Source organism: Toxotes jaculatrix, chromosome 8 (assembly GCF_017976425.1).
Source record: "Toxotes jaculatrix isolate fToxJac2 chromosome 8, fToxJac2.pri, whole genome shotgun sequence".
NCBI classification, from domain to species: domain Eukaryota; kingdom Metazoa; phylum Chordata; class Actinopteri; family Toxotidae; genus Toxotes; species Toxotes jaculatrix.
This window is the reverse complement of record NC_054401.1, coordinates 11,243,545-11,259,712: the sequence shown is the minus strand read 5'-3', so window position 1 is coordinate 11,259,712 and position 16,168 is coordinate 11,243,545. Positions and strand designations below refer to the sequence as shown.

The following is a 16,168-nucleotide window of genomic DNA, read 5'->3' as shown; positions in this document are numbered from 1 at the left end:
CTTACACTCTCCTGTGCTTCTACCCACACAACTGAGCTTTGTGAACCCAGAGTGAGCGTGAAACCTCTCCCAGCCGCCTCCACTCACAGACAAGCCTAACATGCCTTCACCGTCGGACTCCAGCAGCGTGGCCTCCGCCTCAGGGTCTCGAGGCTGGTCGGACAGCCGTAGGGGCATGTCAGGTCGGGGGCCTGGTGGTGCGCGGCTGCTCCTGTACCTGGGGCTTTGCCATTTGGGCCTTGGGGCCATGGTCCTGGCCTTCTCATTCACCAGCATGGCATTCACCTCCTCAGCTCGCGTGAGGCAGTCCTGTCCATTTTGGGCTGGCTTCTTTGTAAGTGTAAATCTGACAGCAACACGCAGCATTAAGAATTAAACACGAGATCTTAAAGTGTGTGTTTTCTTGTGTCTGTTATCAGGTGGTGGCATCAGGAATAGTTGGGATAATCTCATGGAGGAGACCTTTGACACTTGTGGTATGTACATTTCCATCTGATAAAAGAAGCACTCATGTCTCTGAGCTGCAGATATATTGACCAGTTGTTGTGGAATTGTAGAAGTTAAAATTACAGATTTTTTTCTGAGAGCTTTCGGCACTTTTCATCCATCTTTGCTTAAAAGCTGTAGTTTATTCACTTTATTCTTGTCCTTGGTGTCAAAGTGTAAAATATTTATACACTTCCACATAACAAGAATATTATTTTATACTGTGCTTACATTTTGCAAATTCATGTCTTCCTTGAGTGAAATTACTATAAATGTGGGGGTGGACCTCGCAGCTAATCTAGCCATGCCATTAAGTGAAAAAAGTGCAGGTTTTCTGTCAGTCCAAAAACCAAACTGAGTACTTCACTAATGAGCTCTCCTCCTCTGACTCAAGGTGAGTTTATGTGTGAAATCTCAGGCTGTAGTCTTTGCTTAGAAGAATAAAACTCTGCATTCACTTGGCACTGTGTGGCACAAGTTTTAACACCCTGCACTACATCAGATCTTGGCTCTGTGCTCCTCCACAGGTGTCACTGTTCATGCTGCTGTCTGCAGTTTGTGTGATCCTCAGTCTGGCCGGCTCCATGCTCTCCTGTCAGAATGCACAGATGGTCAAGTCTATGCTCACCTGCCAGGTACACAACAATAAGCAAGTGTTATCTGCTGCCTCATGCTGAAATGTCCTTCCAGCCAGATGCACATGGGGGACATGCCAGGAATAGTTTTTGATTAGAGGAATACGTTTTTAGTTTGCAGATCAGTACTTCACATCAATCCTCTGTGTATGGGAATGTGTGTAGGTGGAGAATGGTCTGTGTGTGTGTTGCGCGCCCACTCACTCCTGTTCCATCACAGAGGAGGAGACCCTTGTCCTCTACCTGAATGCTGACTGCCACTCGGTCAGACATCAGCTGAAGGTGGGTAGGATGTGTATCTAGACCAAAATGATCATTTTATTGCCCTCGTTAACCATTAAATACGACATATGCCACGCATAAAATGCCCATTTAATGTAGAATTGTGGTTTCTCTGAATGCATATTTCTCCACAGGACCTTTTGTTCAGTGCTTGTGGTCTCAGCATTCTCTCCACTATCATCTGTACTTTGTCCACTGTGACCTGCAGTATTCACATATTCTCCCTGGACCTTGTGCACCTGGTGAGCACAGACACAGCACATTTTACATCTACCAGACTGGCCTTTTTTTCACAATGACAAGTACTCTGCAACTCAGCTATACTGCTGCCTTAAGAAATTAGGATTCATGTTTTAAAAACACTTTGTACAAATGTTACAGCCCATAATATTTCTGTTGTGTGATGCTGTGTTTCCCACTCTCCCTGCCCAGCTGGCCCCCCATCGCTCTCGTTCAGTCAACCCAGAGTGCACCACTCCTCAGGATGCCTTCCTGACTAATATCATGGACTTTGAGGAGTTTGTCCCACCCATCCCTCCGCCCCCTTACTATCCTCCTGAGTACACCTGCAGCTCAGAAACAGACGCTCAGAGGTAACAAACACAGAGCAGGCACTTTTGGTGTTTTATTATACATCAGCATCCTGAATAACAAAAGACTTGTGTACACTATGCAATATTCATGAACTTGCAGTACATTAGTGGAGTACAGACACACTATACTGACCGAAAATGATTGTTTGATATTTTTCTATTAACATCTAGCATCACTTATAATGGCTCCATGGAGAGCCCTGTTCCCCTGTACCCCACTGACTGCCCCCCTCCTTATGAAGCTGTGATGGGACAGAGAGCTGCCAGTCAGGTGAGTGTATGTGTGTGTATGTATCTGTGACCTGTGTGTGTGTGCTTGTCATGTGTGATGTACCCGGTGACCATGCTGATCCTTCTCTACTGTCACTATGAAGGCAACAATGTTTGACCCCCACGGCACAGAGCTGTCTGGAGAGAGAGGAACTTCTACCGCCTTCAGTGGAGAGGGTGAGAAAACATCACGTCTTGACAGATTCACTGCTTCATTCAATGCCTTTTTTATATGATTGTCAATTTAATATTTCTTTGACTATTGAATTAGGAAATTGATTAGAGTAAGTTTCATAATTTGCGGGAGTATTCAAAGTTAAGTATATAAACAAAGGAGACCCTGTATAGACAAGGACTTTACCTATCACACAGTGGCATACTTTTCAGATAACAAGGTTCTACACAGATTCTGGTCTTGATAATAAAAGATTACCATTTCATTTTTACTAGTGTCCATGGACAGTGGATCTCTGTTGATGTCAGAGATTGTGGACATCCCTGATGATTCCTCCCCATCCGAGGACTCCTGTCTGATGGAGGTTGGGCTAAGGTACCAGGGAGAGAGGAGCAACAGGACCAGTGGTGAGGGAGGAGATGGGGGAGATGGAGGGGAGTACATCAGCTTCCGTGGACCCCCATCTCAAACACCAGAGAGTCCTCTGGCAGGAGGACCGAGAGCCAGACGCTTCCTCAGAGGAGAGAGGTCCAACTCCTGCTCTTCTCCCAGCACAGCCACCACCACATACAGGTGCGGACATAATCCAACAAGTTAATAGTTGATGTTATACAGAAATTCATTTTTTGCTCATCATCAGCACAAAATTATTGGGGAGATAAACTAATTTTTATATTAAAATCAAGGTTAACATCCAAAATTAAGCCTATATCTAGTACAATCGTATACAGAAATAGTCTGAGTTTTCCTGTGTTCCCCTCCAGGTCTCCAGTATTGCGTCGTCAGGCCATATTAGCCAGTAGCTGTTCCCAACTGGAAGCAATAGGTGGCTCTACCTGTCAACCGCGTTCCCCCATCCCAGAGATTCAAGTCCGACCGTCCACTCCCTCACACCAAGGAGCTGCTCTGACCACCTCTGTTCCTCCCACTTCATCCTCCTCAGCTGCCAGTGAGCAGGGCAATGGTCAAGATAACGGGCTGCCCCCCTCACGTCAACCGCTGTACCTTCGACGAAGGGCAGGGAAGAGTGAAAAGGACGGAGAGAGTGTACGAAGAGATAGTGAAGGGCTGCTACGCCTCGTGAGGTCGCATAGTGAGCCGGGCCTCGGCTCCTCAACTGATACAGGTGATTCAGACACCTACATGAAAACATCTCTTTCATTAGTTTTACAATTTCCATAACCAGTCCTTTTATCCCCTCTTCCCTAGTTGACTATGGCTCTGGAGGCAGCAAGGTATCTATAGATACAGGTAAGAGCTTCTATCTAAAGAGCTTTAAGATTTGATGTTCTGGTCTAAAGTGCATAAAATTCTCTATTTAAATCTGACTCAGAACCTTCGCTGCATGCTGGCACTGCCTATTTTTTCTTCCCTGTGCTCATTTACTATAGAAGTAAAGGGGGGCGGGGCTGAAAGAAAACACGTCTAAGTTGCCTTAATAAGATATAGCTCAGCAGCTCATTTGTCAAACACCATTAGAGCCTAGTGCAGATTTAAGCGCTAGAGGAGACATGCAAATCTGCCCCCATGTGGCTGTGATTCATGAAACTCTTCCACAACATTCAAATTAACTGTGATTTGATTACAGATTGATAAATTGGATTCTGCCATGGAAACAATAACGTGCCTCAACAGCTCCTCATTTACATTATTTTCAGATGATACGCTCTGATTTATGAATGGTTCTCGACTGATCAGAAGAAAGGCTTACACAGCAAAGTGTGCACACAGTACCTGGCATGCAGGATGTAATGGACACAGCTAAGGATAAGCCGTGGTTACTGGGCTTCAGTGTAGGAATCACCCTACATGTTTACATCTGTAAGATTGTAGATATCTATGACAGATATGCAAGTGATAAATTCTGTCAGTGAAATTAACCCAGACCAGATCAAGAGCAGAGAGAGCACTCCTGGGCCTCTGGGCCAATTTCTGGTGTCTGCTTGCACCCAGTATTTGTGTGCTGTAAGTTGTTAGACGAGGACTTAGTCCATAGCCCTTTCATATGATGCAATGAGAGGAAAGCAGTGATTCTGCTGTCAAACTTAAGGTAATCAGTCAACTTAGCTCCTACCATTAATTATTTGCCAGGAAGCTCTGTAGGGGAGAGGTGCCATTAGCTTTTCTTCTCTTTTTGGGGTAGTTTATTCAGTATTGTGCTTTTATTTCTAGTCAGGTCTCCCTTACTTTCAATTTAAGAATGAGAAAAGGTGCAAACTGACTTCTCTTTTTCTTCATCTCTACCTTAGACCAACTTTGGAACGTGACAGTATTATAACTTGATAAATCAGGGCAAAAATCTTCCTCTTTTTTCCTGACTCCAAAGGTCCACCCTCCGAAGCGTGTCTGTTGCCCCGAGCTTCTTTGCCTCCTGCTGCTGCTTTGCCAAGGAAAGGCAGCATGAAATCAGCAGCCACGGGGGTGCAGGTCCCCGCAAAACCTCCACCCACATCTCCACTGCGCTTACCTAAAGACTGCCACCGTTCCCTCGGAGACCTTAAGGTAAATCTGAAAAAACACAGTTAATGGGATTGGACAGTTTGCATTTAAATCTTAGTAACAGATGGACTATTGTCTGTTTGTCTTATTCCAGCCTCCCCTACACTGGTCTTCTTTTTCTGTTCTTTCAGGTGACTCGAGTTCTGGTGGCACGTTTCCTGCAGCGCTCTAAACGCAACTTAGCTCCCTCTTCCGAGCATGCTGGGAGCACAGCGCAGGGGCCTAAGAGGCGGAGTGGAGTTGAGGGTGCGGCCAGCAACCATATACCCCTGGAACAAGTATGTCAATGAGCTCTGATTTAACAAATTTTATGTATTCACCTGCAGAATTGAAAAATCACGTTACTCCTCCACTTACTTTTCTACACTGAACTACATACATCTCCAGTTTTCAACCTCAGAATCAAACTGTCGGGTGTTTGTCTAAATCTTTTTAAAATCATTTTCAGGTGTTGCGGACCCCTTGGAGCACCGGCCGAGGACACCCCAACCATCACGCTCATCATCCTCCTCATCATCGTGGACACCACCATTCCCATAGTGACAGTCGACACAACCGGCACTACAGCAGCCGGGCGCCAGAGGGGATCCACCTGCGCAGCTGTGGAGATTTAAGCTCCTCCTCAGCGTCACTACGCCGACTGGTGACGCCTTGTCCATCGCATGGGTCATCGGGAGCCCTCTACTCAGAGTCTGCACTGTAAGGATGGGAGGAGGGATTGGGGAGGAAAATAGGAGGCATACAAGATGGCAGGCTTGTAGGGAAAAAAGGCAGGCTGATGATAGGAAGAGTCTAAAGCAGGATTTAGTTAAGTGAAAACATCTACTATTTAAATTTTGAAAGTCTTCCCTCCTTTTTCTCTTTGCCACTTGTGTTTCCTGACTGTGCCAATGGCCTTATTCAGTGGTGCTCTTTATCACTTGGAACATCCACCCAGAGCTCACACTTATTTCACTCTTCAGCATCAGTGAACCAGTCATTTGATGCTTATTTCTGGCTAGTGTGGTGTTTCAAATCCATTATTGGCTGAGACCAACCTACCAGAAGCATCTTTTCAGCTGTATTCTCCACTTCCTCCCTTTCAAAGGTCATCAGGAAACATCTTTCCCTCAAGAATGGAAACAGAACTCAACTTGCATTCATGCTACAGCAACGATTTACTCACGTGTACATTCAATCTATTACATAATTATGGGTTGCAATATGCATCTGGCCATTTTGTACATTGCTATATATCAACAGGATCGCTCAGGTGAAGTGATCATGGAAACTCTTATTTTGTCTTCCATTGATTAAAAAAATGCATCTCAATAAACATGTAGTTAGCTGAGTACAGTGTAAGATAAACAGATGAGGTGGCACATGAGAACAAATGCTCTTATACGAAAAACCCTTTACTGTGTTGCTAATTTTGACTTTTTTTCCAATTCAGATTCCCACTTTTTCCACACATTCACACCTCCACATTGGCCTTTGAAGAAAGGCAGCCAGCATTTCTAACACTGACATTACTGCACACCACAGGCACACATTCAGCCTTTGAAATGTATTCTCTGTGAGTGGGCCCTGGACACGGTGGTTTGATTTGCGTATGTGCATGTTTTGCTACAGCCTCCCGAATACAGCAGGAACCTTGTGCATTAGATCCTGACCTGTCCGTGTAACTAAGTAACGTCCTCAGAATGTCTTTATCTGCATGTTTTGACAATGCTTATTACTTTTTCTCCTCTTGCACCCAAGACTTATGATAGTAGCCATTTGAAATGTGTTTGTGTTAATAGATAGCTGAAGGGAAAGGTCAGAGTCAAAGATGTGCAGTGTTCCCAAAGTTTAATACCAGATGGCTCCAAACATGCCTCTGCATCCTAATTTGATTTTGATAGGGTTTGAAAATGTTTGAAGCGCACAGGCATATCTAAGACACAGGCTAAAGAAGCCTGATCCTGTAAGATACAAAGGTGTTAATTGCACTGTGACTCATGAAATGAAGTTTCTTGCAATAAATGTACAGACATTATTTGTTACAAGGTCGAGCTTCACTCTATGTGTTGGCACTGTTCCCTTTGGACTTGCAAGGGGCTGTGTGTGTGTGATTAAATGAAAAAAGAAAAAGAACCCACCATGGGCTGCTGACACTCCAGTGACAGTGAACATATAATGGGTCTGGCAGCTCTGGATACTGGATTTCGAAGTGTATCAATATATGTGTTTCAGATTGGAGTTTTTTTCTTTGGAAAGTCTTTTTGGTGTAAGTGATGATATTGACTCCATATCAGTAAAGGCACACTTTAGAGACATTCATATGTATGTAACTAATTTTAAAAATTTACACACATACACACTTAGCCTGCACACAGATACAGGCGCACTCGTACACTCCCTTATTAAGGCACTGAGCTGTGTTTCTACCTCCTGTCTTGCATAAAAATCTTATTTATTTGAAGAAATGTACATCTGTATGGCAGGCTTAACAGGATAGAGCCTTGAAACCTGAATAGTAAATGTATCTAAATATGACACATATTCCAGATTTTAAATGCAGTGTCAATGGCAAAACTTTCAATGCAAGTTATGTATTCTTATGAATTCAACTTATGAAATAAATAATAGACATAAAATAAAAATACCTATGTTCATGTTTTGTACATATCATGAGGGGCAAAAAGTCTAATATGCTTTTTTAATCTCTGTTTTGTTCTTTTTTTTTCTTTTTTTTTTTTTGTAGTCAATCGCTTTAACACTGGTTAGAATACTGGAGGCTCACCACTCCACTTAAACCCTGCCTCTTCTCAAAACCTATTGGTCAGCTCATGTGAAAGCCCATCCTGGTTCGATGGCACCAGCCAATGAACACGCTCAATGTCAAATGGAGCCTTCGAAATCCACGCCCATGTGCACTACTCGCAAGGGATTTTGGGAAGCCTAGTTCTGCTGCTTTGTAATAAAACGAGCGGCAGCGGGACAGTGAACTACAATATATATATCCTGGTTTTAGGAGACGTTCACAGACTTCAGTTGGAAAGCAACACGAAGAAAGAGAAGAGCAGCGATTTTGTTGTATTTTACTGAACAGTTTGGGATAACAGGACTGTATCATTATGGTACGTAAAGACATGTGTACAAGCAGAAAACACGTCGATTCGGTGTGCTGTTGCTAGCTTAGTTAACTGACTGGATGCAGGATAACAGTGTAGACTAACGTCATCTAACGCTTCTTTTCATGACAACGGAACTTGCTAGCTAATGATAGTAATTCTCTTCATCTAATCCCTGCTCGTGCTAACTGATCTCGGTAGGATATGTAGCTAGCCATGGAGCTAATTACGTTAGCCTGGCAGTGTACCTCATCTAACTAGCTAGTTCAGTCCGACAAGTTACATCGCAGCTTGTTTGCTGTTGGTCAAGACCAGTGACATACGGTCATCGGTCAGGACACTGGTTGGGAATGAGACGCCTGCTCAGCGTGGCCATTAGCGTCCCTAAAATGTGGCTGGCCGTGTCCCCGCTTAAGATGAAAAACACATGTCTTCTGATGTGTACCTCGTCTCTCCAGGGAGACAGCACTTGCAATGGGACCCACACCAAAAAGGCGTTGCTGTCAGACCCTCAGCTGTTTGAAGCCCAGTTTGAGGAGCTGGTGACGGAGCTCACAGAAAGGGACCTCACCGACCCTGTGCTGACTGACGCTCTGAGCAGATTGAGAGAGGTATGGATGTTGTGTTGTCTCTTGCCGAGTGTTGTCTTACAAGTGCTGAACTGCTGGTTCATGTCATTTCTCTCTGCATTTTTTCCCGGTAGGTTTTGGTGTACAATTCTCCTGGAGGCAAGAGGAACCGTGGCCTGTCTGTGATTGGCTCACTGAGAGAGCTTCTCCCACCCACTCAGCTCACGCAGGACCTTGTGCAGCGGGCTCTGTTGGTTGGATGGTGCATTGAGTTGGTAAGGAGATGTTATGCCATATTAAAATAAAGTTTATCAGTAAAACGATGTGCATTGTTGTCCAAAAGTTAAAAAACACAGTGACATGTGCACATGCACCTTCGCCTTCTACATGCATTGTCCTTTTGCAGTAGATACAAACTAGTGCACCAGATCCTTATGAATCATTCTCTTTAAATAAATTTTTTCTCTGTTTGAGAGGCATTTTCTAAAAACTGAACTGTCTTGCGGTTTAAGGTTACTAGACCTTTTTCAAAAATGTACCCACACTACGTATTTTTATTATGTACCCCCTTTTAAAGATGTATGTGTCGTGTAGGGACAAATGGGCAGAGGAATTTGTTGGTTTTGGTCTTTCTTGTTGTTTGTTGAAATTAATAACATCAACTTTATACTTTAGAATTGAGCTTATAGTACTTTATAACATATGTCACTTTTGGGTAGTAATTCATGGTCAGACTGCCATCTTGTCACTTTACAAGACTCCAGAAACTCAGAGTAAAGACAAGCTCTTGTTAAACTTCGGACCAGTTAATTAAGTAAATCTATTTGTCTGCATGTTATCTTAATCTTGTTGGTGTATTTAACATTTTCTTCAGACTCTAGCTTCATAGATTGACACCTTACTTCACAGTTTTGTTTTGTATTTTCTCGTGTGCACCCCTAAGTGTCTCTCAAGCAGAGAGAGACTGGCTGTTGTAATGACATTGTGCAAGGTTGTTATGTCCTCTAAGTCATTAAGTGTTACAACTGTGTTTCTGCTGATTTGCAGCTTCAAGCATTTTTCCTCGTGGCAGATGATATCATGGATGCATCTGTGACTCGGAGAGGACAGCCCTGCTGGTACAAGAAGGTGAGACTCGATGCGTTCCAGAAAAATAGAGGCTAAAAAGGCTTTGTTTGTAGCGCAGTCATCATTTATTTTTCACTACTAATGCTTTGCTCAGTTTCTCGTGTAAAGTCTGCCTCTTTGTTTTTAAGGATGGAATAGGTCTGGACGCCATCAATGACTCATTCCTCTTGGAAGCGTCAATCTACAGACTACTTCGCAGGCATTGCAGGGATCAGCCGTACTACGTCCACCTACTGGAGCTATTTACTGAGGTATTATACGTCCTGACTGATTACACAAGCAGGCACACAATAACACAGGATTCTTACTGCATCTTTGTGTTTTTCAGACATCTTTCCAAACAGAGCTCGGCCAAGCTCTGGACCTGATGACAGCCCCTCCTGGTCAGATTGACCTCAACAGATTCACCATGGAGAGGTAATGATGTCTGTAAAGTAAATTTGCAGAGAATAACGTTGTTTCCCAAAGCAAATAACACTAAAGATTTCTCTCTTACCTCTTTCAGGTATAAAGCTATTGTAAAATACAAAACGGCTTACTACTCTTTTTACCTCCCAGTGGCAGCTGCAATGTACATGGTGAGTGTGTTTATACTGCAAACACACAACAGAACAAAGTCTTAGACATGATGGTGATGATATTGAAGAGTGGCAGTGGATTAATGTTTACAGAACTGGCTTTGAAAAAAGGCTTAGAAAAAGACCAGCTGACACAATCTGGACACAGAAAGTAACAGAGTAATGTCACACTCATAATTGTTTTACCACACCTTTGTAGGCAGGAATCAACAGTGAAGAGGAACACAACAATGCCAAACACATCTTACTTGAGATGGGAGAGTTTTTCCAAATACAGGTAATTACTTTTGCACATCACCCCCCTTTTCACCTTGCATATTGGATAATATGCTGAGGACTGTATAAAGTTAAAAACCAGCCAAAATATGTCATTTACAGGATGACTACCTAGACTGTTATGGTGACCCTGCTGTGACAGGAAAGATTGGTACAGACATCCAGGATAACAAATGCAGCTGGCTGGTAGTGACAGCCCTGGAAACCATGACCCCTGAACAGAGAGCAGAGCTGGAGGTGGGACTAACAACCCTTTCTATTTCAACAATTATGTGGCTATGTACAACATAGTGTATGTTTAGAGTGAAGGTTCTAACAATTGTATCTCAGAGAGAGTATGACAGGTTTAAATAGTCACCTTTCTATATATCTGGACTATACAAACAAAAATGCATTCAAATCTCAATTTCAATGAATAACTTTTTTTTTTTAATTCTTTGACTCCTCCATGTCCCCTCTGATCCCTCCCTTAGGAGATCACAGTACTACAGTCACTTGCTGGTTCATTAGCAAGAGTTGATTACATTTTCATCTCCTCCTCAGGCATGTTACGGACGCCACGATGAGGCCAGTGTAGAAAAGGTCAAAGCACTGTACAACACACTGCAAATGCCAACACTGTACCAAAAATATGAAGATGAGAGCTACCAGCGGCTAAAGAAACTCATCACTTGTCATGCTCAAAACCTTCCTCACTCAGTCTTCCTCAACTTTGCCAAGAAAATCTACAAGAGAAACAAGTGAGAGGGAATGATGGTCTTTGAAAGTTATATAAGCAATGTCAGGTGCATCAGCATCTTTTTGACATTTATCATGATGCACAAATGAACTGCTACTCTTTTGAAAACGGGTTTGCCAGGGACAGGGCTCTGACTCCAACAGCATGGCCCGACCAGGACATTGATATCTAAAAAAATCTTGCAGGCAGTTTCTTAATTTTTCAGTGATTTGTAGATATTTGGATGTGAATGTCATCAAATAGCCCGTCTTTTTGGTACTATTTATTGAACTCAGTGCATCATGGACAGTGTAGCCGTCTAGAACGATGACTTTGGATGGAATCACACATGGATTGATCTAAATTTCGTATTTAAATCAAATGATATAGTGAACATAGTGGTTTTGTAGAAACTGGTTTATTAATTGCTAATAAACTAAAAGGGACAGTACATATATGGCAGTGGACGTATCCTGTTTGAGCACAGAGGGTCAGGTCTGATCAGCTGTCTTAATTCCATATATTTTTATATTGGTCATGGATCTTATTGCTTTTAATAAATAATATATGCCCAGTACTTTTCTCTCTTTGTGTGTGTGTGCGCGCGTGTGTGTGCGTGCGTGTGTGCGTGTGAGTGAGCTGTAGATCTTAGAGAATTAAACAAAACAAAAAAATATATATCTGCAACTATTCTGATAAATAATTAATCATTTCAGTCTGGGTCCAGCTTCTCAACCTGAATATGATTTGGATCTGGGCTTTTGCTCCAATAAAACAAGCAATGTAAAGACATTATCATTATCTTGGGCTCAAGGGAAATTATAATGGCCATTTTGACTTTTCTGAAGTCTAATCGATTTATCAAGACAGTAATCTACAGATTAATCATTGATGAGCAGCAGCCCTGGCTGGCTATAGGTGAGGTTTTCATATTAGGACAGTTGTTTTAGGACAGAGTAATAAATGCATGTGAACTGCAGATGATTGAGTTAAGAGAAATTACAGGAAATTATCAATCTTCCTCTTAACTCTTTGGTCCTAAAATTAACCCTTTAAAGGAGGTTAAGCTGAAAATGACTCCAGATAAATTGATTGTGATGATAAGGCAAGGAAGGGGTGTGGTTTGGTCGGGCTGGTGGGGGGGGGGGGGGGGGGGGGGGCGCGGTTTGTTGGATGCTCGCGAGAAGACGGATGCTGAGGCTGTTAAACGTCGGAGAGAGACTCACATTCACACGGTCTGGGATGTGAGAGAGCCCGACGAGATGGAGACCTTCATCCATCTTTACCTGAATCCGATCGTGAGTCGAGTGCCATTTTATTATCTTTCTGTGTTCTGTCTGTTGTTTTTTTTTATTGTTTTCAAATGAACCAACAGGGTCCAGTCGGGTAAGCAAAACCTCCTATTCCCACACAGAGGCTGCGTAGATCCACAAACATTCAGTTCCGCTCTTTAACAGCGAGATTTCTTTAACGCGTTTTGCGTAAATGTTATAGTTACTGTGCATTTTATTGGTAATCTGATTATTATGTGCAACATTTGAGTTATAATAAGGGTGGATGGGGCCTGCATATCAGGGCGATGCGGTTGGAGGTACCCCCTCCTCCCCCCTCCTCCTCCTCCCCCCCATCCTCCCTGTCTCCATCAGCTCTGTGGGATCAATAAATGCAGGGGTAAATACTGTACTCAGGACGGGTTAGATTACACATGATGATGTGCTGTTGTTTGTTTGTTTGTTTTATTTCAAGGTTTTCTTATCTGAAATGGTCATTCCGACATAGGCCCAGTGTAAGCAAGCACTTGAGTGATTTATATTCCTCAGTAATGTGAAGGGCACTGTGGAGGAATATATGAGCAATAGCCTTTGGAACATGGTCTTTAAAAAGAGGCAGGCTCTGTGTTTTTCAGTGCTGCTTTCCGATTATTTCATGCTCCAGTTAAATGTGCCTTATGTTCAGTCATTGCTCGAGGTATGGTGGGGTTTTTTAAACGTCATTTCTTTTGATCCAGATCTTACTGCCTCTTGTCCGCTTATAAGGATGGACTGGCACAGATGGAGACAGCTTGACTACTGTAAACTCATGAATATCAGAGCTCAACGAAGCTGAGCAGAGCAGATGAAGATGATGAGTGACAGTTATTGGGCTACAAATTAGGTGACAATTATTATCATGGGGGCCCATTTCATGTGATATGTGTGCGCGTGTGTGTGGGTGGGTGGGTGTTTGAATTTGAACAGACAGATAACACCTGAAAACCAAGGAGCACAAAAGATGAAACAAGGTGAACATGTCCCCTGAAGAAAACCTGCATAGAAATGAAGTGGTGCTTCTGTTATGTACATATTCAAGTATTTATTTACTGAACTATTGCAAATGCAAATTATTGTAGCATCTAATGTTTTGCCCCCAAAAAAGACTCTTAAGAATTTTGAATTATATTACGCACATTTTGTAGATGAGTCGCTTCTTACTGCCTTACAGCAATTCAGCTAAAAGTGTTTTGCCCAACAAAAAAACATTATTTAAATGCTGCAGCTAAGTCTTATTTTCATTATTGCATGACTGATCTGCGGATTACTTTCTTTTATTTTTATCTATACAATGTCAGAAAAGTGAAAATTGTCCACCACAGTTTCTCAGAGTCCGAGGTCACTTCATTAAAATCAGAAATCTGGTTTTGTACGATCAACAGTCCAAAACCCAAAGATATCCAGTTTATTATGATCAAAGACTATGAAAACCATTCACAATTTTAGAAGCTGGAATCTGCAGTTAATCAAATATCAAAAGAGTTTTTGATTAATTGCCTGTTAATTTATTGATTCACTAATTATTTCAAGTCTAATTATTTTTCTTAAGTGGTGATCCTTGATAATGTTTTCTTTTTTTTCCTTTTTTTTTTTTTTTTTTTTTACAGGAATGTGTCCTCCCAGGACTTGGGCCATGATAATTATAAAACAGAAAGCCCAAAAGCAGTTGGGTTTTAATGAAAAGTCCAAATGATGGGTTTAACTTCAAAGACTAAGTCTAATATGAAAACATATGTAGAGCAAGAAAAATGGTCTTTGATGAGCAGAATTTGCTCGTAGTCATTCTTCACTGTGTGTCTCCTTTGATGTTACAGGATCTCGGGAGTGAAGCCAAGATGTGACCGTCACGGCGCGTCATTGTTTGGATCCTTCCAGCCTTTATAACACTTGTTTCTATAGCAACAGAAATATCAGAGTATCCTAAAAAGTCCCATTCCCACAATGCAGTCTTCTAGCTGCTCCTCTCAGCCTCCAAAGCCACGGCGTTTTGACGTCAGCAGGCGGACCAATACTTTAGCTGGACCAAAGTCTCATGGCCCTGGCTTTCAGAGGGAGGATAAAAACATGAACACAATCACCACATCCTCCCCACGCCGGGCTACTAAAGCCCCCACTGCACCCACCAGGACAAGGGTGGCAGTGCAGCCTCGGGCTCCAGTAAACCAGTCCAGGTTTGGTTCTCAAAAACAGGGTTCCACCCTCTCCAAATCAGCTAAACCTAAACCCAAGAGTGCTCGGGGATCGGCAGCAACCCAGATTGCACCTCCAGCCGCTCCTCCTCCTCCGCTTCCATCTGTTCTCCCTCTTGACCCGAATTGCAACGAACCAAGCCTCCCTTGTCTGTGCTGCGACGGCCGCTCCCCACAAGATAACAACAGTATGTTCAACCATAACCACAACAACAACAACACCATCTCTCTCAGACAGCAGCTACAGCTTCCTCCTCCTCCTCCAGCCCCGTTGCCCCAGAAGCAGGATGGGACAGAGGCCAAGGAGCAACCTCAACCTCCATCACAAGCACAGGCCCAGGTGGAGTCCTCTGCCTGTCCTGCTGCCAGTCTGGAAGATGAAGACAAGAATGCAGATGAAAGTGCTGATCTGGACAACAAGAAAAATGTAAAGGTAGAGGAAGAAGACGATGAGGAAGAGAGCAGTGGGGATATTGATATTGATGATGATGAAGAGGAGGCTGATAATGATGACGACGACGACGATGATGATGATGACACTCTGGTCCCCTCGTGCTGTGACTGCCCTCCCTCCCTCCTGGAGTTCTCGCTTTCTACTTCTACCTCCTCATCCTCCACTTCCATCAGCTCCTGCTCTGATCTGGAGTCTGACTGTCTAGATCAACCTGCCTCCATCTGCTCTTCCCATTACCAAGATAAGCTTTCTGTTGCGCTGTCCCTCAAAGACCACTTTTTTCCACAAGCCCCTGAATGCCAGCCGCCTGTGCGATCACCCCCATCTCTTCCTCTTAGCGGCAATCCCTTCACCTCACAGTCTCCGATTCCACCTTGCTCCCCAGATGAGGGCTACCCCTCTGCCCTGGACTCCCCTTCGCCTGATTATTTAGGAGTTAAAGGTGATTCTGAGGTCACCAAACTAGGTTTGCTTGACTTTCTAGAATCAGTAGGGGAGTTTGGGAAAATGGAGCGCTTCAGCCAGGTGATCCAAGTGGCACGTTGGGATCTGGAGGGAGAACAGCACTGGGATGTCCTAAGGGATCGCTTAGATCACCTGGACCGCTTGGAGAAAGTGAACCGGGAGGTGAAACTGGCCTACATTGCCAGACTCCATGAGAAGGGATTTGATCTCGGAGATCTGGAAGAGCAGAACCTCTCAGATGTCATGGATGAAATGGGCAACATTGACATTCCCTGGAAGCTGTATAAAAATCCTGGGGGTAAGATGGGAGACTCGCAGGAGTTTTCGGATGCTGGGGTCGACCTCACTGCTCCATCAGACTGCGATGATCCTCTAGTTCCAGATTCCCTCACCCCTTCCCCTATTCAGCCACCACCCAGACCCCCTAAACCTCCAGCACGCCATGC

General features: G+C 43.5%; 2 protein-coding genes across 3 annotated transcripts; both read left to right on the top strand.

Moving 5' to 3' along the window:
* The first annotated feature begins 100 nt into the window (after positions 1-100).
* fam189b (family with sequence similarity 189 member B) lies at positions 101-5,807 on the top strand. The gene is made up of 14 exons (XM_041044954.1): positions 101-334; positions 420-476; positions 1,014-1,121; positions 1,287-1,403; positions 1,538-1,645; positions 1,836-1,996; positions 2,168-2,267; positions 2,371-2,443; positions 2,717-3,014; positions 3,206-3,567; positions 3,651-3,692; positions 4,768-4,943; positions 5,072-5,218; positions 5,389-5,807. The coding sequence occupies exons 1-14, from the start codon at positions 101-103 to the stop codon at positions 5,641-5,643; spliced, it is 2,238 nt and encodes a 745-aa protein (XP_040900888.1). The 3' UTR covers positions 5,644-5,807.
* Positions 5,808-7,925: 2,118 nt separating this feature from the next.
* Positions 7,926-11,875, top strand: fdps (farnesyl diphosphate synthase (farnesyl pyrophosphate synthetase, dimethylallyltranstransferase, geranyltranstransferase)). Of its 2 annotated transcripts, XM_041044665.1 has the most exons (10): positions 7,926-8,041; positions 8,494-8,646; positions 8,739-8,879; positions 9,652-9,732; positions 9,861-9,983; positions 10,061-10,149; positions 10,238-10,310; positions 10,510-10,587; positions 10,689-10,823; positions 11,130-11,875. In XM_041044665.1, exons 1-10 carry the CDS (start codon positions 8,039-8,041, stop codon positions 11,328-11,330), a joined length of 1,077 nt encoding a protein of 358 aa, XP_040900599.1. In that variant the 5' UTR covers positions 7,926-8,038; the 3' UTR covers positions 11,331-11,875. The 2 variants fall into 2 exon arrangements, with proteins under 2 accessions (XP_040900599.1, XP_040900598.1); XM_041044664.1 differs by lacking the exon at positions 7,926-8,041 and having other exon boundaries at positions 8,133-8,646.
* Positions 11,876-16,168: the final 4,293 nt, after the last annotated feature.

Excerpts from the sequence above, each read along its gene's own strand:
- fam189b (XM_041044954.1), top strand. The coding sequence starts at position 101 with ATGCCTTCACCGTCGGACTCCAGCAGCGTGGCCTCCGCCTCAGGGTCT. Across the intron at positions 1,404-1,537 it reads CGGTCAGACATCAGCTGAAG|GACCTTTTGTTCAGTGCTTG; the intron begins GTGGGTAGGATG and ends ATTTCTCCACAG. Across the intron at positions 3,693-4,767 it reads CAAGGTATCTATAGATACAG|GTCCACCCTCCGAAGCGTGT; the intron begins GTAAGAGCTTCT and ends CTGACTCCAAAG.
- fdps (XM_041044664.1), top strand. The coding sequence starts at position 8,386 with ATGAGACGCCTGCTCAGCGTGGCCATTAGCGTCCCTAAAATGTGGCTG. Across the intron at positions 8,647-8,738 it reads CTCTGAGCAGATTGAGAGAG|GTTTTGGTGTACAATTCTCC; the intron begins GTATGGATGTTG and ends TTTTCCCGGTAG. Across the intron at positions 9,984-10,060 it reads TACTGGAGCTATTTACTGAG|ACATCTTTCCAAACAGAGCT; the intron begins GTATTATACGTC and ends TGTGTTTTTCAG.